The sequence below is a fragment of the Ceratotherium simum genome, chromosome 35 (genome assembly GCF_057802395.1).
Source record: "Ceratotherium simum simum isolate JZ-2026a chromosome 35, ASM5780239v1, whole genome shotgun sequence".
Lineage (NCBI taxonomy): Eukaryota > Metazoa > Chordata > Mammalia > Perissodactyla > Rhinocerotidae > Ceratotherium > Ceratotherium simum.
The window spans coordinates 6,448,600-6,472,880 of NC_141934.1; the positions used below are offsets into that span (position 1 = coordinate 6,448,600).

Genomic DNA, 24,281 nt, shown 5'->3' on the forward strand with positions numbered 1-24,281 from the left:
TTCCTGAGTTTAGGCTGGATTTAGTGTTTTTGTTTCCAAAGAAGAGAAGGTAGAAAGGGGGAAAAAGTAACTTTACAGTGGAGAAACTAGTGGTAAGTCATATCGAGAGAATATATCCCTGATGGGAAGTGATAAGGAAACATTATCTCTGTGGTATAATTCTAAAAACCTATATCCCCAGTGTAACCATGAGAAAAACATCAAACCCAAACTGAGAGACATTCTACAAAATATTAGACCCTTAAGGACTCCTTAAAATTGTCAAGGTCATGACAGACAAGGAAAGTTTAAGAAACTGTCATAGATCTGAGTCGGCTAAGGTCACACTATGACTAAATGCAATGTGGTATCCTGTATGGGAATTTAGAACAGAAAAAGGACATTAGTGGAAAAACTAGTGACATTTGCATAAAGTCTGGAGCATAGTTAATAGTACTTACTGAAGGATATTGGAGTAATTTGGAATTCTAAAGGAGGTCTTTTCACACATATACACCTTAGACATTGCAAATATTTTCTCTACATCTACATTCTCTTCATTTTGACTATAGTAAATTTTACTGAACAGATATCTTCAAATGCAAAGCTTCAATAATATTTAGACTGTGTGATATGATCATAATGCAACAAGGTGAGAAATTGATAAAGGGAGAGCTTAAAAAATCCCATAAATTTGTAAAATAAATAGCATATTACATAACCCTTGTGTTAAAAGAAAATCACCAGAGAAATTAGGACATACTTGGAATCGAATGATAATGAACATATAATGAAGCAAAAATTGTGGGACACAGTTAAATTGGTACTTAAAGTAAATTTATAGCACTACATACAAGAGAAATAAAGAGAGTTTACAAACAAATGAGCCAAGCATTTATCTCAAAAAATTATAAAGAGAAGCAACAGAAGCTATAGAGATAAGAAGGACCAGGGGCCGGCGGGTGGTGTAGCTGTCAAGTGTGTGGGCTCCATTGCTGGGGGCCTGGGTTTGGATCCCAGGTGTGCACCGACGCACCGCTTGTCAAGCCATGCTGTGGCAGTGTCCCATATAAAGTGGAGGAAGATGGGCACAGATGTTAGCCCAGGGCCAGTCTTCCTCAGCAAAAAGAGGAAGATTGGCATGGATGTTAGCTCAGGGCTGATCTTCCTCAAAAAAAAAAAAAAAAAGGAAGGAAATAATAAAGAGTGGAAGAAATAAAAGAAATAGAGAAGAAAATAGCATTATAGATTAACAAACCAAAAGCTGTTCTTTTCAAAAGATTACTTAGACAGATAGACTTCTGGCAGAACTGGGCAATTAAAAAATTCTGCAAAGGGCCAGATAGTAAATACTTTAGGCTTTGCGAGTATGATTTCTGACAGTTAATCAACTTTGCTATAATAAGAAAGCAGCCATAGTCAATACCTAAAGGAATGGGCATGTCCATAATCCAATAAAATTTTACTTATGGACACTGAAATTTGAATTTTATAAAATTTTCAGATGCCATAAAATAATATTCTCTCTGTGGTTTTCCAGCTATTAAAAAAAGTAAGTTCAGGGGCCGGCCTGGTGGCGCAAGCGGTTAAGTGCGCACACTCCACTGCAGCGCCCCGGCGTTCCCCGGTTTGGATCTCGGGCGCGCACCTACGTGCTGCTTGTGGAGCCATGCTGGGGCGGCGTGCCATATAAAGTGGAGGAAGATGGGCACGGATGTTAGCTCAGGACCAGTCTTCCTCAGAAAAGAAAAAAGAAAAGAGGAGGGTTGGCATCAGATGTTAGCTCAGGGCTGATCTTCCTCACACACACACACAAAAAGTTCATTCTTAGCTTGCTGCAAGCTGTACAAAACCAGGCGGCAGGCTGGACCGGATTGGCCCAGATGAAACGTCAAGAGGATGGGGGTCCCGGCCCCACTGGGTGGTCAGTTTCCTTAAGCATGGAGCAGGCAGCTAGCGCTTTTATGGAAAAGGGCCCACACCTGAGGATTATGAGAACCGCACTCCAGCGGGCACTGATGGACTTGGACCCGCCCTGAGCCCTGAACCTTGGCTGGCTGCAGAACCTTGACCGCCCAAGACCCTTCCACAGACTCAGGGTCATCCCTGCTACTCTTGCCCCTCTCAGCCTGACTCCACGCCCAGCAGTCGCCGCCAGGGGGCGCCAGTGCACGCGCATGCGCTCGACCTAGCCTCGCAGCCAATCAGATCGCAGCGCCCGGGTCCGCGCCGACCTCGCTCCCGCACCTGGCAACCAATCACAGGTCGCAGCGGGCGCGCGTGCGGAGGCGTTGGCGGCGTCGGCGGCGCCTGGGGCCTGGGGAGGCGTCGTCGCCTCGGGCTCTGCCCGGGGAGCGACCGGTCCCGGTGCGCCGCCCGCAGCTCCAGGACTGCCGCGGACAGGGACGGTAAGCATGTGAGCGGGGCGCGGCCCCAGCGTTCTCTGAGGGGAGATGGGAGGCATTCCATGGCCGTAGCCCCGCAGGTCCGGACACCACGCTGTCCGAGCGGCTTGCCCCTTGGCCGCGGCCCTCTGAAGGGAGGGTCGGTTAGGCGGCCCCTGCGGGTCCTAAGACCCCTTCCACACAGGCTTCCTTCTCTGATCTTAACTGGCGCCGCTTTCAGTCAGCCTCCGCTTCCCCCGCCCCGCGGGGCGCCCCCCTCCCCCAGGTCTGGGCAGAGCCCAGCCTCCTGGCGAAGGGCCTATCATGGCTCCCCGTGCCCCCCCGCCCCGCCTCGGCTCTCCCTAGCCCCGGCTCCCCCCTCCTCCCCGCGGGGGTCTCTTGTGCAGATTAATACTTTACACACTGTTAAGCCAGTTGTGTAACGCCAGCCCCGGCCCCATGCTGGACATCTGTAGGCCCAGACCCTTTAAGGCGTTGAATGCCTTTTAAAATTCACTTATTGGTCTCCCTACGCAGCGCCTTGTTTGTTTTTCTTGCTTACTGTGTCTCCGCCTGGACTCTGAATTCAGCACCTTAGACCCTCATGAAGTCCCGCTGAGAGCCAGCACCAAGGGTGATTTCGCGGCTTTTGATGTGGGCGTTTCGCAGATGACGAGTTGTCTTTACTGAGGAGGGTAGATTGGAGGAACAGGTTTGGGGGAAAGGAATTTAGTTCTCTTTTCTGGTTCAGTGTGAGACGCTTGAGAAACAGCCAAACGGCAGTATCAGGTAGGCAGTGGGATATAAAATAGTGCAGAACATGTAAGTAACCCTAATCCTTCTCTCTGGTTGACTCAAGGGTGGGACCTTCTGCTGCCCCGAAAATCTCAAGTTCCTAGAAGTTTCAGTGCACACCTGAGGTAAGATGAGAGGGGTCTTTGTAATAAAGACCAACGTTCTATTTTTTTTTTTTTTTGAGTTTTGCTCTTATTATCTCCTGTGCTAACACATTACTATTTAGGCGGTGTTTCCTGAGTGTCTATGATCTGAATTTGAATGTGTATGATAAATTCAGGCCAGTCATTGATTTAGATAGTTCTGGAATTCTCTAAATTGCTTCCTTAAAAGAGGAGAGGGTGGGGCCTGCCTGGTGGCGCAAGCGGTTAAGTGCGCGAGCTCCGCTTTGGCGGCCCGGGTTCTCAGTTCGGATCCCGGGCGTGCACCGACGCACTGCTTGTCGAGCCACGGCGTCCCATATAAAGTGGAGGAAGATGGGCATGGATGTTAGCCCAGGGCCATTCTTCCTCAGCAAAAAAAAAAAAGAGGAAGATTGGCAGATGTTAGCTCGGGGCCAATCTTCCTCACAAAAAAAAAAAAAAAGGAGAGAGTGGTGGTGACATTCTTTGACCAGATCCCTTGAAAGGAAAAAGAAAGAAAGTAAGAACACTATAGATTTTAAGCGATGTAAAGCTGACATCGTTTACCATGTTATGAGGCTAAAATGGGGTGATACACATACTCTAAGATTTGGGTGATGTGTTAAAGTGTAAAGTTAATGAGTATTCGTTAAAAATGATTTTATGGGTTAGTTTGTTCATTTCCATACCCTTTTCCTTAAGGGCTTTATTTCATGCCTTGAATATGACTGCATAGGGGAGTCCATCTGAATTCATTTCATGCCAGTAGGCAAGATTATAGGTAAGTTCTGTGCCCAGCAACTTGTGCATACAGCTCAGTGAGATCCATTGTATAGTTCATTCGTTATCTATTGCTGGGTAGAACATTACGGCAAAACTTAATAGCTTAAAATAACAAGTGTTTATTATCTCACGGTTTCTCATGATCTAGAATCTGGGAGTGGCTTAGCTGGGTGGTTCTGGCTCAGGGTCTCTCATGAGGTCGTAGTCAAGCTTTTGGCTGGATCAGTAGTCTCAGAAGACTTGACTTCTGTTGCATGAGTCCAAGCTCACTGACTTAGCTTTTGGCAAGGGGCCTCAGTTGCTTACTCCGGGCCTCTCCATGGGGCTGCTCATGTCATGGCAGCTGGCTTCCCCCGGAGTGAGTGATTGAACAGAGAGCTTGCACCCAGGATGAAGTACTGAGTCTTTCAGAAGTTACATACTGTCACTTCTGCTGTATTTGCTTAGTCCCACAGGCCAACCCTGTGATGATAGTGTAGGAGAGGGCTACACAAGAGTGTCAATACCAGGAGATGGGATTCATTTGGGGCAATCTTGAAGGCTGCCTACCACACCCATTTATCCACCTTTCCCACCCTTCTCCATATGATCTCAGGCATTTGTCCTATTACTATGGGTGAATTATTTGGCTCTAGGCTAAGGCCAAAATCTCTCCTTGTGTACTCCATTTGAGCAGTTCTTGTTAATTAAGGATATTGTCCCAGCAAGTCTCCTCTTTGTTCTGAATTAAGTTTTCTATTTTCTCTGCATCATTCCCATCAGCGAACAGACTGATTGCAATGGGACCTCTCATTAAAAATTCATCTTTTGATTGCACGTCCTCCTTCTGTTTATTTGATATTTACTTGTCATTACAGGAAAATTTCTCCAGAGTTGTCTGTATTTGCTGTCTCTAATTCTCCCATTCTCTTTTAAATCCACTCTTGTCAAGGTTACTAATGAATTCCTCAATGCTTAATCCATTGGTTAACTTTTAGTTTTTATTTTATTTGAATTATTGGCAGCATTTATCAGAGTAGTTCATTTCTTCCTCCCTGAAAATGATTTTTGATTTGGAGTACAGATGCTTCTCTTTCTTGGTTCTGGTCTTAACCGCCACCCCCATCAACACACCCCCATGGTTGTAAGTAACTTTGCCCTCTTCATATCCTTTTCTGGTTCCTTCTCATCTCCCTGACCTCTAACCAAAGGAATGCCCCAGGGCTTGGATCTCAGACTTCTTTCCCTAGGTAATCTCATCTACCTTCTATTTTAAATAACATTACGTGCTGAACACTCCAAAATTTGTATATTTAGCCCAGACCTTTATCTGAGTTCTGGTCTGGTATATTTAGCTGCTCAGCATCATCCCTTGTGTGTCTCCTCCTCTCCTTCACATCCCAAATCCAATGCATCAACAAAATCTTGTGGACTTTCAAGATTTTGATCTAGAATCTGACCCTTTTTAGTTACCTCCGTTTTTCCACCCTATCTGGTAATACCATCATCCTTTGTCTGTGTTATTTTAGTAGCCTCTTAACTTGTCTTCCTGCTTCCAGTATTACTCTCTGAAGTCTATTTCTCCACACTGTAGCCAGAGTGATCCTGTTGAAATGAAAGTCAGGTCATATCACTCCTTACTTGAAACCTCCCAGTAACCTCTCATCACACTCTTTAGAGTAAAAACCAGAGAACTTAGAATGGCCTACATCAACCTATGTGATCTTGGCTCTCCTCCACCACAACAAGCTCATTCTGATCTCATCTCCAACTTCTCTCACTTTCCATTGGCTTGCCTATGTTAGCCTCTTGACCAGTCCTGAAATGTGTTAAGCATGCTCCAGTCTCAGAGCCTTTGTATTTGCTGTTCCCTCTGCTGAAGTATTCTTCCCAAGATATCTATAACTATCCCATACAAATATCACTCTGCATCCATACTACCTGGCCCATTTCCTGCTTTATTTTCTCTCTAGCATTTATAACCATTTGAAATTATGTAAATGTATATATACTTAATATATAATATAATTTATTTTATGTTATATGTAGTAACATTTTATATATATATATATATATTTTAAGATTTATTTTCTGATTACCCCTACTGGAATATCAGTTAGCTCCCTGAAGAAAAGGCCTTTGTTTGGATCTCTGCTGTATCCCGTGTACCTAGACCAGTACCTGGCACATGGTAGCTCCCCAAACGTTCGCTAAGTGAATGGTCTGATGCTCAAATTCCTCACAAACTCCTTGATGCTCCTCTTTACCTCTTTCTCTGTGGTTAGGAGACTGTCAAAACTGCAAACTCTTTCCCATTCCATTCCTGTGTCATTTCTCTGTTTCTTAGTCTTTTGTGGACAGGGATATGTTCTAATTCTACTGATTCAATACGTCTTATGGTTATAGTTCACCCAAAATAGTGAACATCAAAACATTACCAAACTTGTATGTATGACCACACATAGAAGCTTTTATGATGATCTTTCCATAGAGTAACAATTTCTCCCTAATTTCTTAAAAAAAAATTCCTCCCACCTCCCTTTTTTTTTTTTGGGACCCAGGAGTTCTACATGGCAATATTATTTTAGGGTCAATTTGATATGTCAAAAAATATGATAGTGACTTTCATCTTTTGGCTTCTTGACAGTTAATAAATTGCAGGTACAAGCTATTTTAACCTTACCCTTTGTGAGCTTTTTTTTTTCTGTGAGGAAGATTAGCCCTGAGCTAACATGCGTTGCCAATCCTCCTCTTTTTGCTGAGGAAGATTGGCCCTGGGCTAACATTGTGCCCATCTTCCTGTACTTTATGTGGGACATTGCCACAGCATGGCTTGACAAGCAGTGTGTCAGCCCGCACCCGGGATCCGAACCTGCGGACCCCGGGCCATTAAAGTGGAGCACGGGCACTTAACCGTTGCGCCACCGGGTTGGCCCCGACCTTTTGTAAGCTTCTTATACTTGTAAACTACAAATAGTCCTGGGTCCATTTGTCGTTCTTTTCCTTAAATATATAAATTAGTCAGTTATTTGAATAACACTGAATAATACAATTCTGAGAGTTTAGCTTAAGCATTAGTATTGTATACATTTGAAAACAAAATATGGATGCTCTGAAGAAGTCTTGCCAGGATTTTTACCCTGGGAGCTTCCCAATAACAGGGAGATAGAAGTTATGCAGAGATTCATGGCGGTGCCCATCTAGCCTGCCTGGAATATGCTCTCACCACTTTACAACCTCCAGATTCCTTATAATTGGATTGACTAATTAATCACCCAAATCAGGGTAATTTTAAGAGTGAAAAGTGGCACTATTAATAAATAATAAGGATGGCAGGTTAAACTGGAATTGCCCTGGTCAAATCAGGATATTTAGCAATCCTACTTATAATTAATTTGGTCTTCCTAGTCCTTAGTATCAGAGAAGTGTCCACTCTGCAAGTTATCCTTCCATCACTGGAAATGTGTGCCTCCCACTATAAATATATAAATTGACCACCTGATACTACCTTAATTCTCTTTGTTGGCTAGATTAGTTTGCATTGTTACCATAATCCTAATCACCTAACTCTTGTTAACATGAATGGAGTCTGCTTAGGGGCTTTGAAAATTTAGTATCAGTTGTTGGGTTGTGGGGGTCACACCAGCCTATTGCTGGGCATCTTTTTTGTTTTTTTTTTTTTGGGAGAAAGATCAGCCCTGAGCTAACATCCATGCTTGTCCTCCTCTTTTTGCTGAGGAAGACTGGCCCTGGGCTAACATCCATGCCCATCTTCCTCTACTTTATGTGGGATGCCACCACAGCATGGCCTGACAAGCAGTGCATCGGTCGCACCCGGGATCCAAACCTGGGCCGCCGGTAGCGGAGCACGCGCACTTAACTGCTACACCACAGGGCCGGCCCCCAGCATTTTTTTCTTTAATTGAGATATAATTCACATACCATAAAATTTTCTCTTTAGAACATAAGACTGAATGATTTTTAGTATATTCACAGAATTGTACAGCCTTTGCCACTATCTAATTCCAGAACATTTTATCAACCCTAAAACCCTGTATCCATTAGCAGTCACTCCTTGTATTAGTTTCCTGTGGCTACTATAACAAATTACTACAAGCTTAGTGGCTTAAAACAAACAAAAATTTATTCTCTCTCAGATCTGGAGGCAGTAAGTTCAAAATCAGTGTCACTGGGTCTAAATCAAGGTATTGGCACTTTAGGGGGAGAATCCATTCCTTGCCTCTTCCAGCTTGTGGCTGGCATTCTTTGGCTTGTGGCCATGTCACTCTAGTCTTTTCACATTGCTTTCTCCTAATGTATATGTGAAATCTCCCTCTGCCTCTCTTATAAGGACACTTGTGATGGCATTTAGAGCCCATTTATATAATCCAGGATAATCTCCCCATCTCAAGATCCTTAATGATGTCTACAAAGACCCTTTTTCCAAATCAGGTGACATATACATGTTTCAGGGATTAGGATCTGACATTATAGGGTGTCACTATTTATTTATTTTTTTTATGAGGAAGATTAGCCCTGAGCTAACATCTGTGCCAGTCTTCCTCTTTTTTGTATGTGGGGTGCCGCCACAGCATGGCTGGATAAGTGGTGTGTAGGTCTGTGCCCGGGATCTTAACTTGCAAACCCCAGGCCGCCAAAGTGGAGTTTGTGAACTTAACCACTATGCCACAGGGCCAGCCCCAGGGGGGTCACTATTCAACCTAGTACACTCCCCATTCCTTTTTTTCACTCAGCCCATGGAAACCACTAGTTTATGTCTGTCTCTATGGATTTTCCTATTATAGACATTTTATATAAGAGGAATCATACAATATGTGGCTGTTTGTGTCTCGCTTTATTCAGTTAGCATGTTTTCAAGGTTCATCCAGGTCATACATTTACAGCAGTACTTTATTCATTTTTGTGGCTGAATAATATTCCATTGTATGGATATACCACAGTTTGTTTATCCATTCATCAATTAATGGACATTTGGATTGTTTGCACTTTGTGGCTTATGAATAATGCTCCTGTGAACATTGTTGTGCAAGTTTTTCTATGGGCTTATATTTTTAATTCTTTTGCGTATATACCTAGGAGTGAAATTTCTGGATCATATGGTAACTCTGTATTTAATTTTTGAGGTACTGCCAAGCTGCCTGCACCATTTTATAGCAATTGTACCAGCAGTATGTGAAGATTCAGATTTCTTCATATCCTCTGCAACACTTGTTATTATTCCTCTTTTTGATTATAGCCAACCAAGTGGATGTGAAGTAGTATCTCATTGTGATTTTAATTTACGTTTCCCTCATGACTAATCCATGTTGAGCAGTATTTCTTGTGCTTATTGGCCATTTGTATATCTTCTTTGGAGAAATGTCTATTCAAATCCTTTGCCCATTTTTTTAATTAATTTTTTTATTGTGGTAAAAAACACGTAATATAATTTTATCATTTTTAAGTGTTAAGTGCATTCACATTGTTTTGAAACAGATCTCTAGAACTTTTCGTCTTGCAAAATCGAAACTCTATACCTATCCCATTAAACAACAAACTCCCCTTTTCCCTCTCCCTCTAGATCCTGTATCCACCATTCTGTTTTCTGTTTCTTTTCTGTTGCTTTGACTACTATATATACTTCATATAAGTGGAATCATACGGTATTTGTTTTTTTGTGACTGGCTTACTTCATTTAGCATAATGCCCTCAAAGTTCATACATGTTGTAGCAGGTGACAAGATTTCGTTTTTATGGCTGAATAATATTCCATTGTATGCATATATCACATTTTTAAAATTCATTCATCAGTTGATGGCCATTTGGTTTGCTTCCACCTCCTGGTTATTGTGAATAGTGCTGCTGTGAACGTGGGTGTGCAAATATCTCTTCAAGACCCTGCTTTCATTTCTTTTGGATGTATATCCAGAAGTGGGATTGCTGGATCATATGGTAGTTCCATTTTCAATTTTTTGAGGAATTCTATACTGTTTTCCATAGCAAGTGCACCATTTTACAGTCTATCCGCAGCACACAAGGATTCCAATTTCTCCACATCCTTGCCAATGGTTATTTTTTGTTTTTTTTTTGGTAATAGCCATACTAATGCGTGTGAGGTGATAGATCATTGTGGTTTTGATTCACATTTCTCTGATGATTACTGTGTTGAGCATCTTTTCATATACTTGTCAGTCATTTGTCTATCATCTTTGGAGAAATGTCCATTCAAGTCTTTTGCTCATTTCTTAATTGAGTTATCTTTTTATTCTTCTGTTATAAGAGGTCTTAATATATTTTGAATACAAGTCCCTTATCACATACATGATTTACAAATATTTTCTTCCATTCTGTGGATTGTATTTTTACTTTCATGATGGTGTCCTTTGAAAGACAAAAGTTTTTAATTTGATAGAATCCTGTTTATTTTTTCTTTTGTCATTTATTCTTTTGGTGTCTTCTCTAAGAAACCATTTACTCCTATTTTTTTTAAAGAGTTTTATAGTTTTAGCTCTTACATTGAGTTCTACAGTCCTTTTTGAGTTACTTTTTGTATATGGTGTGAGTGGGGGTCCAACTTCATTCTTTTGCATGTGGATAGCAAGTTGTTCCAGCAATATTTGTTGAAAAGACTTACCTGTTCCCCACTGAATTATTTTGGTAATCTTGCTGAAAATCAATTGATCGTTAATATATAGGTTTATTTCTGGACTCTGAATTTTATTCCGTTGTCTATGTTTCTGTCCTTTTGCCAATACCACACTCTTGACTCCTGGAGCTTTGTAGTGAGTTTTGAAATCAGAAAGTGTAAATCTTTCAGTTTTGTTCTTCTTTTTCAAGACTATGTTGACTATTCTGAGTGCGTTGCGTTTCCACGTGAGTTTCAATTTCTGTGAAAAAGCCAGATGGGAATTTTTATAGATCCGTTTTGGGAGTCTTGCCGTCTAACAATATTAAATCTTCTAATGGGTATACATGGGATGTCTTTACATTTATTTCAGTCTTCTGTAATTGCTTCAACAATGTACTCAGTAGAATTCAATTCTCAGTATAAAAATCTTGCATTCTTTCGTTAAATTTATTCCTAAGTATTTTATTCTTTTTCATGCTAGTGTGAATGGAATTGTTTACTTAACTTCATTTTCAGAGTGCTTATTGCTACTGTATAGAAATAGGATTGATTTTTTTATTTTTATTTATTTATTTATTTTTTTAAAGATTTTATTTATTTATTTTTTCCCCCCAAAGCCCCAGTAGATAGTTGTGTGTCATAGCTGCACATCCTTCTAGTTGCTGTATGTGGGACGCGGCCTCAGCATGGCCGGAGAAGCAGCGCGTCGGTGCGAGCCCGGGATCCGAACCCGGGTCGCCAGCAGTGGAGTGCGCTCACTTAACCACCAAGCCACGGGGCCGGCCCAAGGATTGATTTTTTTATATTGAGCTTATTTTCTGCAACCTTTATGAACTTGTTTATTAGTTCTAATACTTGTTTGTGGATTCTTTGGGATTTTCTATAGAGAAAATCATGCCCTGTCCAATATAGTTCTGCTTCTTTCTTCCTTTCCAATGCAAATGCTTTTTTACTTCTTTTTCTTATCTGATTGCCCTGGTTACAGAACCTCCAGTGTAATGTTGAATCAGAGTGGTGGAAGTGCACACCTTGTCTTATTCCTGATCTTAGAGGGAAAGCTTTCAGTCTTTCACCATTAAGTATGATGCTGCTGCTGGTCTTTTTCAGATGCCTTTTAGCTGATTGAGAAAGTTCCCTCCGTTCCTAAGTGTTCAGTGTTTTTTTCTTTTTTTTTTAATCATGAAAGGGTGCTAAATTTTGTCAAGTGCTTTTTCTGTAGGCAGATGTGTTTTTTGTCCTTTATTCCCTTAAAATGGTATAAAGTTGATTAATTTTCATATAATGAACCAACTTTGCATACCTTACATAAATCCCACTTGGTCATGGTGTATAATCCTTTTTATATGTTGTTGGATTGTTTTTTTTTTCCTGAGGAAGATCAGCCCTGAGCTAACATCCATGCCAATTCTCCTCTTTTTGCTGAGGAAGACTGGCCCTGAGCTAACATCTATTGCCAATCCTCCTCCTTTTTTCCCCCCCTTTTTCTCCCCAAAGCCCCAGTAGATGTTGTATGTCATAGTTGTACATCTTTCTAGTTGCTGTATGTGGGACGCCGCCTCAGCATGACTGGAGAAGCGGTGCATTGGTGCACGCCCGGGATCTGAACCCGGGCCTCCAGTAGCAGAGCACGTGCACTTAACCACTAAGCCACGGGGCCGGCCACCTGTTGGATTTTGTTTGGTAGTATTTTGTTGAGGATTTTTGTCTCTATATTCATAAAAGAGTATTATAGTTTTCTTTTTGTGTGTGTGTGATGTCTTTGTCTGATTTTGGTATCAAAGTAATACTGGCCTCATAGAATGAGCTGGAAAGTTTTCTCTCCTCTTCTAATTTCTGGAAGATCTGATAAAGGATTGGTGTTAATTATTCTATAATTATTTTGATACAATTCACCAGGGTAGTCATCTGATCTTGGCTTTTTCTTTTGTGAATTTTTTTTGATTACTATCTTTTTTTTTTTTTTTTTTGATTTTATTTATTTTTTTTCCCCCAAAGCCCCAGTAGATAATTGTATGTCATAGCTGCACATCCTTCTAGTTGCTGTATGTGGGATTCAGCCTCAGCATGGCCGGAGAAGCGGTGCCTTGGTGCGCGCCTAGGATCCGAACCCGAGCCACCAGCAGCGGAGCGCACGCACTTAACCGCCAAGCCATGGGGCCGGCCCTTGATTATTGTCTTAATCTCTTTATTTGTTTTGGATTTATTCATGTTTTCTTTCTTTCTTTTTTTTTTTTGTGAGGAAGATCAGCCCTGAGCTAACATCTGCCAGTCCTCTTTTTGCTGAGGAAGACTGGCCCTGGGCTAACATCCGTGCCCATCTTCCTCCACTCTATATGGGATGCCGCCACAGCATGGCTTGACAAGCAGTGCATCGGTGTGCACCCAGGATCCGAACCCTGGGCTGCTGCAGTGGAGCGCACTCACTTAACGGCTGCACCACCAGGCCCACCCCTGTTTTTTTTTTTTGTCTTGAGTCAGTTTGGTAGTTTGTGTCTTTCTAGGAACTTGTGCATTTCGTCTAGGTTATCTAATTTGTTGGACTAGAATTGTTCATAGTATTCCGTTAAATTTTTTTTTTTTTTTAATTTCTGTGTGGTTGGCAGTAATATCCCTTCTTTATTTTTAAAAATAATATATTTATGTGAAATTCATATAACATAAAATCAATCATTTTAAAGTGAACAATTTGCTGGTATTTAGAGCATTCGTGATGATGTACATCTGCTGCCTCTTTCTAGTTCCAAAACATCTCCATCCTTCCAAAGTAAAACCCTTTACCCATTAAGCAGTTTCTCTTCATTTCCTCTGGCAACCACCAATCTGTCTTTAGATTCTATGAATTTATTTACTCTGCATATTTCCTATGAAATGATGAAGTCATACAATATATAACTTTTTCTGTCTTGCTTCTTTCACTTTGCATGTTTTCAGGGTTTATCCAGTTTGTAGCATGTATCAGTACTTCATTTCTTTTTTTTTAGTTAAGTTAAATTAAGAGGTATAATTGACATATAACACATTAGTTTCAGGTGGACAACATAATGATTTGATGTTTGTATATATTGTGAAATGATCCCCATGGTAAGTATACTTAACATCCGTCACCATACATAGTTACAAAAATCTTTTTTCTGGAGCCGGCCCAGTGGTGTAGTAGTTAAGTTTGCGTGCTCTGCTTTGGTGGCACAGGGTTCGCTGGTTTGGATCCTGGGTGTGGACCTACGAACTGCTTATCAAGCTATGCTCTGGTCGGTGTCCCACATATAAAATAGAGGAAGATGAGCACAGATGTTAGCTCAGGGCTAATCTTCCTCACCAAAAAAAAAAAAAAAATCTTTTTTTCTTATAATGAAAACTTTTAAGATCTACTCTTTTAGCAACTTTCAAATATGCAATACGTTATTATTAACTATAGTCACCATGTTGTACATTATGTCCCCATGACTTATTTATTTTATAACTGGAAGTTAACACCTTGTGACTCCCTTCACCCATTTTGCCCATTTCCCATGCCCTGCCTTTGGCAACCACCAGTTTGTTCTCTGTATCTATGAGTTGCATTTTTTTGTTTTGCTTTTTTTTAGATTCCACATATAGGTGAGATCATATGGTATTTGTTCTTCTCTGTCTGGTAAATTGTAGAAAATAAGGACGCTAGAGGAGAAATGATAAGAAAGTTCCCACAGTCTAATGTTACTCTTGTTCCAAGTGAACTCATTCATTAACATACTTGCTTTTATATCTGATTCTTTTTCTGCTCTTACTTTTCATCTTGAATGATGGGTTGGATGGAAAGTTAATCAGTATGATCAACAGCTAAAAATCTTAACAAGATCAGTTGGGTGCAAGTCCAGCAATCTTACTGGAACCCAGTTTATTTTTATTTTTGTAAAACAACGGGAATTGGGGGCCGGCCCGGTGGTGCAAGCGGTTGGGTGCATGCGCTCTGCTTTGGCAGCCCAGGGTTCGCCTGTTCGGATCCCAGGAGTGCACCGATGCACCCCGCTTGTCAAGCCATGCTGTGGTGGCGTCCCGTATAAAGTGGGGGAAGACGGACATGGACGTTAGCCCAGGGCCAGGCTTCTTCAGCAAAAAAAGGGGAGGATTGGCAGATGTTAGCTCAGGGCCGATCTTCCTCACAAAAAAAAAAAAAAAAACAGGAGTCTCATGGTTTTGTTTTCGTTTTTGTTTTTTTTTGTGAGGAAGATCTGCCCTGAGCTAACATCCATGCCCATCTTCCTCCACTTTATGTAGGATGCCGCCACAGCATGGCCTGACAAGTGGTGCTTCGGTGTGCGCCCAGGATCCGAACCCAGGCTGCCAGCAGCAGAGCGCACACACTTAACTGCTACGCCACGGGGCCAGCCCCTTTCTCATGGTTTTGAAGGCTGGAAAGTCGGAGATGAAGGTGCCAGCTGATTTGGTTCCCCAGTGAGGGCTCTCTTCCTGGCTTGCAGATAACCGCCTTCTCACTGTGTCCTCACATGTGTTGGGTGGTGCTGGGGGTGGTATAGAGAGGAACCAGTATCTCTAATGTCTCTTCTTGGCACTAATCCCATCATGAGAGCTCCACACTCAGGACCTTATCTAAACTTGATTACTTCCCAAAGGTCCCATTTCCAAATACCATCACATTGGGGGATAGAGCTTCAATATATGAATTTTGGGAAGACACAGTTCAGTCCATAGCGTACCTAAAATGTATTCTCTAGAATTGGAGGGATCATTTAACATGTGGGAAAAGAGGAGTCATATAATTATAGTGGTGTTTTAAGATTCATCTAGTGGTGATATGCAGTATATTTTGAAGGACAGAGAGACAAGACAACAATTTGGAGTGTAGTACATATGTACAAACGTGAAGTAACCAGTTAACCTACACTAGAAGTTTGGGGGAGGTGCTGTCACAGGAATGGAAATGAAAGGTAGTTAGAATGACTAATGCTCTGAAAAGTTATTTAGAATCACTTAAAAGTTTCTGTGACTAATTTGATGAGAGGTTTGTTGAGGTTAGAACAACTTTTATGAAATAGAGTAAAAGCGAATCTAGTGAGGCTCTTTGATCCTTAGAGACTAAACAGTTCATGGCACCGTCATTAGAAATAGGCATGCATTGGGCTGCCCCTGTGGCTTAGTGGTTAAGTGCGCTTGCTCCGCTACTGGCTGCCTGGGTTCGGATCCCGAGCACGCACCGACGCACCACTTCTCTGGCCACTCTGAGGCTGCGTCCCACATACAGCAACTAGAAGGATGTCCAACTATGACATACAACTGTCTACTGGGGCTTTGGGGAAAGAAAAGGAGGAGGATTGGCAATAAATGTTAGCTCAGAGCCGGTCTTCCTCAGCAAAAAGAGGAGGATTAGCATGGATGTTAGCTCAGGGCTGATCTTCCTCCCCCCCCCCAAAAAAAGAAAAGAAATAGACATGCATTAAATCAGAGTTCTAGTGGGAAGAACATAGAACTAGAATTCAGGAATCATGCATTTCAGTGCTAACCCTGTCTCCAGACACTACGTATAACTTTAGGTAAATCATACACTTTTCTAGGCTTTAAAGATCCATCCTCAGGTAATTCTGATGGTCATATGAATTGTCAAATTATGATTTTTATTTTATTTTTAATTTTTTAATTTAATTTTATTCTGATTTTTATGATTTTAGGGAGAACATTAATAATTTTGATTTAGAATTATTTCTTTAGAGAGAATATGAGCACATATATGTAGAATTATCTAGAAAGTGGTTACTATAAATGCGGAAGTGATTCTGAGAAGGTTGGATTATGGCAGAAGTTCTTTCATAGAACTTTTTTTTCAGTGAGGGAGATTGGCCATGAGCTAACATCTGTGCCCATCTTCCTCTGTTTTGTGTATGAGTCGCCACCACAGCGTGGCGTGATGAGTGGTGCGAAGGTCTGTGCCCGGGATCCAAACCTGTGAACCCCGGGCCACCGAAGCAGAGTGCAGGAACTTAACCACTACACCACCAGGCTGGCCCCTCATAGAACATTTTTGATTGCCACATCTAGGGGATTGCTACTGGCATCTAGTGGGTAGATTCCAGCAATGCTGCTAAACATCTTAAATGTACCTGATAACCTCCTACAACAAAGAATTATCTGATCCAAACATGTCATTAGTGCTTAGGGTGAGAAACACTGGACTAAGTGGCATCGTCCTGGAGTTAGATGATTGAAGTTATGTATAAACAGACCAAACCAATTTTCGTTGACTCCGAAGAGCAGTGTTTTCAAATTTGCCTCATATATTTTCTTGCATTACATATCTCATAATTATGTACTTGATCTTAGTTTTAAGAAGTGGTAAATCTGTTCATGACACATGAGACTGTAAGCTTCATGCATTCACTATTTTCTACTCAGTGCTTAGTAGTGTTGGACCACTGTTGGGCAAACAAAATATAGTTGTAGAATAAAAGAGGAAAAGAATAAGTAGTTTTTATTATGCTTAATATTATATTTCTTTTTTAAATTACTTCCAAGTCAGTACACACATTTTCAGAATTAAATATCTGTATGTTCCAAAATTATATATTGATATGCTCATTAAATTGATGAGAAGTGCATGGCACGTATTTGATGCCAGTTTAGTTTTTATAGGTTGGCTTATGCTGATTTGAAGGGTCCAATTGGGCTACAGTGAATTCTGACACTATCTTTTCAGAAATTGGTGAGTTATGAACTGTAGTTTAAACTGCTTACATTTTGCTAGCCTAAAAACCAGTGTTTTCAAACCACTGGTAGTGACCCATTGATATGTCATAATTGATTTTGTGGGTCATGGTCAATTTAAGAAAAATGAACTAGAAAATATTGGAATATGCATCCCATGTAGTAAAGGAAGTTATTTTTTATGTTTGTGTGGTGAGACTCCATATAATTTCTTTTTTTTTTTTTTTACCGTGGGTTATATTCAAAAATGTTTGTAAAAGGTTAGCAGCTTTAAATCCTTTATTTTGGCCTACAGAATTTCTGATATGGACAAGGTTCTCAGAGTAATTCATAGAAAATGTGACATTAATGGAACGCAATCTGCTCTACAAATAAAGGTTCTTATTAATGAGAGCTACTATTTATTAGGTTATTTAACAAATTCTGTATTTGTTGGGTTCCTATTGCTGTGCCAGGTGCTGTTCTTTGTGCTGAGATACAGGAGTCAGCAAAAGATCATTCTTGTCCTTTGGAGTTGACATTTTACTGGATAGACAATAGAAAAGAATCAAGATAAGTAAATAAAGTTTATAATGTTAGATGGTAATAAGGGCTTGAAGGTGAAAGAGAAGGGAAGAGAGATCGGGAATATGAATTAGAAGTTGGTTGGACTATTTGAGAACCTCTCTGAGAAGATGACTTGGAACAGAGCCCCAGAGGTGGTGAGGGGCCAGCCATGCAGGTATCTTGTTGATGAGCATTCATATTAGAGGGACAGCAAATACAAGGGCCCCAAGCAAGGTAAAGTGTTTAGTGTGTTCAAGAAATAGAAAGGAGGTTAGTATGGTTAGAGTGAAGTAGATGAGGGAGAAGAGTATGAGATCACTGCAGGGTGGTGTGTAGGGTTGGAAGCTTGGCCTTACAGGTAGGCTTTGGAAGGACTTGATCTTTTACCGAGTGAACCAGAAAGCTATTGGAGGGTTTTGAGCTGAGCAGTGACATAATCTGATTTGTTTTAACAGAATCACTTTGCGCTCCATGTGGGGAAGAGACTGAGGTCAGTTGAGGGTGGAAGCACTGTTGGATTTAAATTCAGTGGGGAAGTCAGGATTGGAAGGAGAACTTCAGGAGACATCAGTGAATGGATTATAATTAAGGCCTTAAGTTAGGATGATATTATCAAGAGTTCATTCCCAATTTGCTAGGCATGTGCGAAGCACTTGACGCTGAATTATGCTATTTGTTCACTATGTGTAGGTACTCTTACTCTATTCTTCGGATTTGATACTTCTTTTCAATAATATATTAATATTTATGAAATTAGTATTATGAATCAATTAAGATATGTGCATTTAATATAAATTTTCCTCCAGTTCTACTACAGAACAAGCTGCTGTTGAATAGTTGGTGCTTTTTTTTTTTTTTTTTTTGGTGAGGCGATCAACCCTGTGCTAACATCTGCCAATCCTCCTCTTTTTTGCTGAGGAAGACTGGCCCTGGGCTAACATCTGTGCCCATCTTCCTCTACTTTATGTGGGACGCCACCACAGCATGGTTTGCCAAGCAGTGCGTCGGTGCACGCCCAGGATCTGAACCGGCAAACCCCAGGCCACCGCAGTGGAGTGCGTGCACTTAACTGCCTGTGCCACCGGGCCGGCCCCAAATAGTTGGTGCTTTTTAAAAAGAGCTGTTACCCTAAGTCTAAGAAATAAGAATTTTTACCTTGAAGATACAGAAACACATTTAAAACTTATAAACTTGCCAAGAAGATGAAGCTGGTGTGTGGCCGACTTAAAATTCCAGCTTAATCTTCCCTAACCCCAAAACCCGTTTCTAAACACTGCACAATGGTGCCTTTGTGAAAATACTTGTCCTTTACATATGATTTTGCCTGGTGATTAGTAGTTGGAGTTTTTTCTTTTCTTTTTTGATGGAAGAGATCATCATAAGCATTGGGCAACGCTATGAGTCTAGAGTCCCATAGACTTGTAATCACAGATTTTAAGCTGTCATTTATCCTTTTTGAGTCTCAGTGTCTTTATCTGTAAAATACAGATGTTTATAACTACCTTAGCGTTTTGGAGAGAATTAAGTAGGGTAACGCATTTTTCTGAATAACAGAATATATTTTTCTGTACTTACTGATGTGTAGTGTGTTTGTACTTAGGTGGCAGTTTATATAAAGGAAGCACTGGGACTTGTGGCCACACCCTTCAAGAATAAAAAAAAAAAAATAGAAAATGGAACAACCATGTATGTTATGTGAGGAAGAACAAGAGCCAGAACCACGGAAGAGTGTAGAAGAAACCAAACAAGTAGATGATGAAGATGCTGAGCTGATCTTTGTTGGGGTGGAACATGTAAATGAAGATGCTGAGCTGATCTTTGTTGGAGTGACTTCAAAATCAAAACCAGTCGTTTCAAACATTTTGAACAGAGTCACCCCAGGTTCATGTTCAAGGAGAAAAAAGTATGGTCACCTTAGAAAAGATACTGCTCAGAAGTTGCAGCCTATAAGTCAGGTAACCCCTACATCAGAAGTAACTGTCTTGCCACTTTCAGAATCTGAATCAAGATCAACAGATAGTCCTATAATTATTGAGCCTTTGTCTAAACCTAATTATAAAAATAATTCACCACAAGTTGTGCCTCATAGCTCTTCAGAGTTATGTTCTGCTTTGAACACATTCACAAGTTCATTGCAGCATCCAGTAGGAACAGCACTTTCTGTAGGAGGTATGAAGAAAAATCTTTGTGTGTCAAAGCGACATTCCACCTCTGAAGTAAACAGCGTAAATTCCAAAAGGCCTAAACTCAGTGATGGAATCATCCGGGGACATTCTTCAGCTTTGTCCCCTTCAGGTATCTTTCATACAATGACTACTCAGCAAAGCACACCCTCAAACGGTGTTCATACCTCATTAAGCTATGTTCAGAATGGAGCACCTTTTCCAACAGCTTTTCCAAAGGACAGTGTCCATTTCAAGCCTATAAATCCTGTTAGGGAAGATAGACTGGAAGAAAAAGATTTTGTGAGTCTAGCAAGTGAAAACAAGACTGTTGATCCCAAGAAAGGAAATCTGATCGTGTTACTTCATGACTTTTACTACGGACAGCATGAAGGAGACGGGCAGCCAGAACAGAAGACGCACACAACCTTTAAATGCCTCAGCTGCTTGAAAGTTCTAAAAAATGTCAAGTTTATGAACCACATGAAGCACCATTTGGAACTTGAGAAGCAGAGGGGTGACAGCTGGGAAAACCACACCACCTGCCAGCACTGCCATCGGCAGTTTCCCACTCCCTTCCAGCTGCAATGTCACATTGAAAGTGTACACACTACCCAGGAGCCCTCTGCTGTCTGTAAAATTTGTGAATTGTCGTTTGAAACAGATCAGGTTCTCTTACAGCACATGAAGGACAATCATAAACCTGGAGAAATGCCCTATGTGTGCCAGGTTTGCAATTACAGATCGTCGGCCTTTGCTGATGTGGAAACACACTTCAGAACATGCCATGAAAACACTAAGAATTTGCTTTGTCCGTTTTGTCTCAAAATTTTCAAAACTGCAACACCATACATGTGTCACTATAGAGGACACTGGGAAAAGAGCGTTCACCAGTGTTCCAAGTGCAGGCTACAGTTTTTAACTTTCAAGGAAAAAATGGAGCACAAGACCCAGTGTCATCAAATGTTTAAGAAACCTGAGCAACTAGAAGGATTGCCTCCTGAGACAAAGGTTGTTATTCAGGTGTCACTGGAACCTCTTCAACCAGGATCAGTGGAAGTAGCATCCGTTACTGTGAGCACATCTGAAACTGAACCATCACCCCCTAGATCTAAGGTTAGAATTTCAAAAAACCCCCGTTAATTTAGTTTCAGTAAATCCAAAGCAAGTATTTCAATCAAAGTAAAAAACTCATAAAAACAAAAAAAAAAATACAAATCATACATTATTAAATAGTATCAAAAATAGACCAATGGATAATTTGAGTATTTTTAAATTCATGAAATACAATATTATTTTCAGTATGAATTATTTCAATATGAATGATGTGAATTTTGAGCTATTTAAAAATATATTACCTGATTTATGAATTTTGAGCTGTTATTTAAAAATATATTACCTGATTTTTATGTAACTATCTGGCTTAACACATAAAAGGTGTTTGTGTGTGTGTGTGTGTGTGTGAGTGAGAGAGAAAGAGAGAGAGACAGGAAAAAAAGTGGGAACCTATTTATTATTTTGGTATTTCATGTTACTGGTAAATTTGAAAGCTCTTCTATGTATAGAATCTTTAGAGTTTTTAAGTACTTATTTTTATTTTCAACTTTTTCCATGCCTTGAAGATTTCAATATTAACTGTAGTCAGACTGGAATGGCATTGCTGTGGCATGGTCCCGTTTGTTGCTGAACTCCCAGAAGTGCCTCTGTTGTGTTGGTCTAAAATAACCTGTCTCTGAAAGCTGTGGCATGAGTGGAAACCAGAAACTGGGAGATTAGTCAATGCAGAGCAGTGACTGCTTGTCCCATTTGAGGGAGAGGTATACGTTCAGTCCAGTTTTGGAGCCTAGGCAGAAGGAATGCTGTCTTGAGTGTCTTTACCTAGCCTAAGAACATCCAAAGAAGCAAAACCATCTAAATAAAATGCCTGTGTTTGGTGAGGGGCCTCTTCAGACATCAAGCAACCATTGTGTATCATTGGCTTCAGACGGCGAAGCAGAGGTAATTAATGGAATGGGCCTGGTGCCAGTCCACCTCCTGTTGAGTGATTCAAAGAGGAATTCGATTTGTTCCCTCCCTTCTCCCTTTAGGCAGGCCTTTAGTCAGAAGCAACTAGCCATATTCCTCTTAGCTGCAGCAATAAAGCAAGTAAAGTTTCCCAAGGGAAAGAAGCCCTGACATCTATAGTTTGACTTGTACTGCACCCATAGTTTTAACTGAAAAAGGGCAAACAAATCATATCTGTCCAGAACTAACTAAATTTAGTTCTCTTACTGTTAAGCTGGAGTGGGCATTGTCCAGGAACAGTAGGTACAGTGGATGAAAGTAGCCCAGGGGGACTGACTAAAATTAAACCCGTTATAGAGCTTTTCCTTATGTTTTCCAAGTACATGCATTTTACCCAAGTTGAACATGTGAAGTTTGCAATTTTGTATCTTGCCTTGCAGCGAATATATTACAGTTTGTAACAGTTATTCTCTTGTTGAGTGTATAATTTTTCATTTTATCAAACTAATATTGAGTTTGGGTCTTAATTGACACACTCTAATGTGTAAGAAATATACCATTTATTTCAGTAAGTATTAGGTCTTAGAGTTTCTAACCTTCATCTAATCGATTGAACTATTGAATCTGTGACAGCACTATGGAGAAGCCTTTTTCCCTTGCTGTCTCCAAGCGCTCTTTCACAGAATTGTGGAGTACCCTCAGAGTATTGGTTCCTGAACATCAGCGGCCTTAGCTGCTTCTGTGGGTTCCCAAGGTTAAGTCTCCCTTGGCAGGTTCTAGTGCCATCCTTCCTCCACCTTTGACCCAGGTACCTAGCAGCCTCTGTGCACTACTGAAGGAGATCTGGGATCCTGGCTGTAGACCTAAGCCAGGAGAAATCTCTCCTTTTTTCTCTTGGTTTCTCCTCCTCCTTAAAGGCACCTTACCTCTCCTCACTCCTTTCTTCCCTCCTCAATCTAAGTTAAATTCCCTAAGCTTTCACAAAAAGTTGGGAAGTGAGAGTCATCAAGGACTGAGCATCCCTTTGAGAATTGGGGAGGAAGGACTACAGATAACAAAGTAGTTGTGAGTATATTGTCTGTGTTTTAGATGATTTCCTGAGTGTAGATTCTGTTGTATTTATTTGCTCAATGTTTGATTGATTGATTTGTACTTGGAATATTTTACTAGACCTTTTCAGTTAGATTGCTTGGGCCAAGGCACTTTGCTAAAATGTAGCCTGAACCCCTTTCTTTAGGTGTGGAGAGAGAGAATGAGAGTGTGTGTGTGTTCCACTTGTTCTGGTCTCAGGTGGAAACTTTTGTATAAATAGATCTGCAGACTTCTGCATGTTTATTTCCCTTATTGTGTTTCTGTAGTAAACATATGAAATGTTTTAGTTCTTTGTTTTTGTGGTTGCTTATTATTATCAACACCATTACTATTGTTTGCTGTTTCACTAAAGTATGCTCCTAAGGAGTGCAAATTGTTATTTATTGCCAACTACCAGGTTCCAGTGATATGGCCCCTGTCTACCTCCTTTTTTCCATTCTCTGCCATTCTGCTCTACCATTTTCCCTACTGTTGCACTATTTTTGACACACTGGCCTTGCTTTTCCTCAAACAAATCACATTTCTTCCCGATCGAAAGATTTTGCAACTGCTGTTCTCTTTCTTAGGATGCTCTTCCCCTAGGCCTGCATGGCTTGCTACCTCGCTTAATTGTTTGACACTTCCTTTGGTGTATTGAACTTCACCAGTATTCTTAATATGACACTGACAATGAAATCTCCACTTCCTCACCGTTTTTTTCTCTTTCTCCTTCAAGGCACTTTAAGTCTCCCCATTCCTTTCTTCCCTCTCCAATCTAGTTTTTTTGTAGCTTTTCACAAAAAGCTGGGAAGAGGTAATCATCAAGGGCTTTGCCTCTGTCTTAGAATTGAGCTAGCTTGAGTCAATTTCTGTGCCTGCAACCAAAAGAAAATTAATGTAGTGAGTTGAGTTCTTTCAAGAGCTTTCTCTGTTTTTCTATTGATACCTCTATATTTTTTTAAAGCGATGTCACTTTGTTTTGTTTACAAATATATTAAATATGTGCCAAGATTACTATTTTGTTATTGCCCATTGTGAATTCCCTTGTCTATTTTGCTTGCTTGTTCTTTCAGATAAAATTTATTATTTTATTAATGTTCCCAGAAATTGTAAGTAAAATAGCAATTATAGTAAT

The 24,281-nt window shown here is 40.6% G+C and overlaps 1 protein-coding gene across 1 annotated transcript; it reads left to right on the forward strand.

The window, feature by feature from the left end:
• Window positions 1–2,256: 2,256 nt before the first annotated feature.
• Window positions 2,257–24,281, forward strand: ZNF280B (zinc finger protein 280B). The gene is made up of 3 exons (XM_087423930.1): window positions 2,257–2,387; window positions 3,223–3,283; window positions 19,510–24,281. Exon 3 carries the CDS (start codon window positions 19,583–19,585, stop codon window positions 21,212–21,214), a length of 1,632 nt encoding a protein of 543 aa, XP_087280056.1. The 5' UTR covers window positions 2,257–2,387; window positions 3,223–3,283; window positions 19,510–19,582; the 3' UTR covers window positions 21,215–24,281.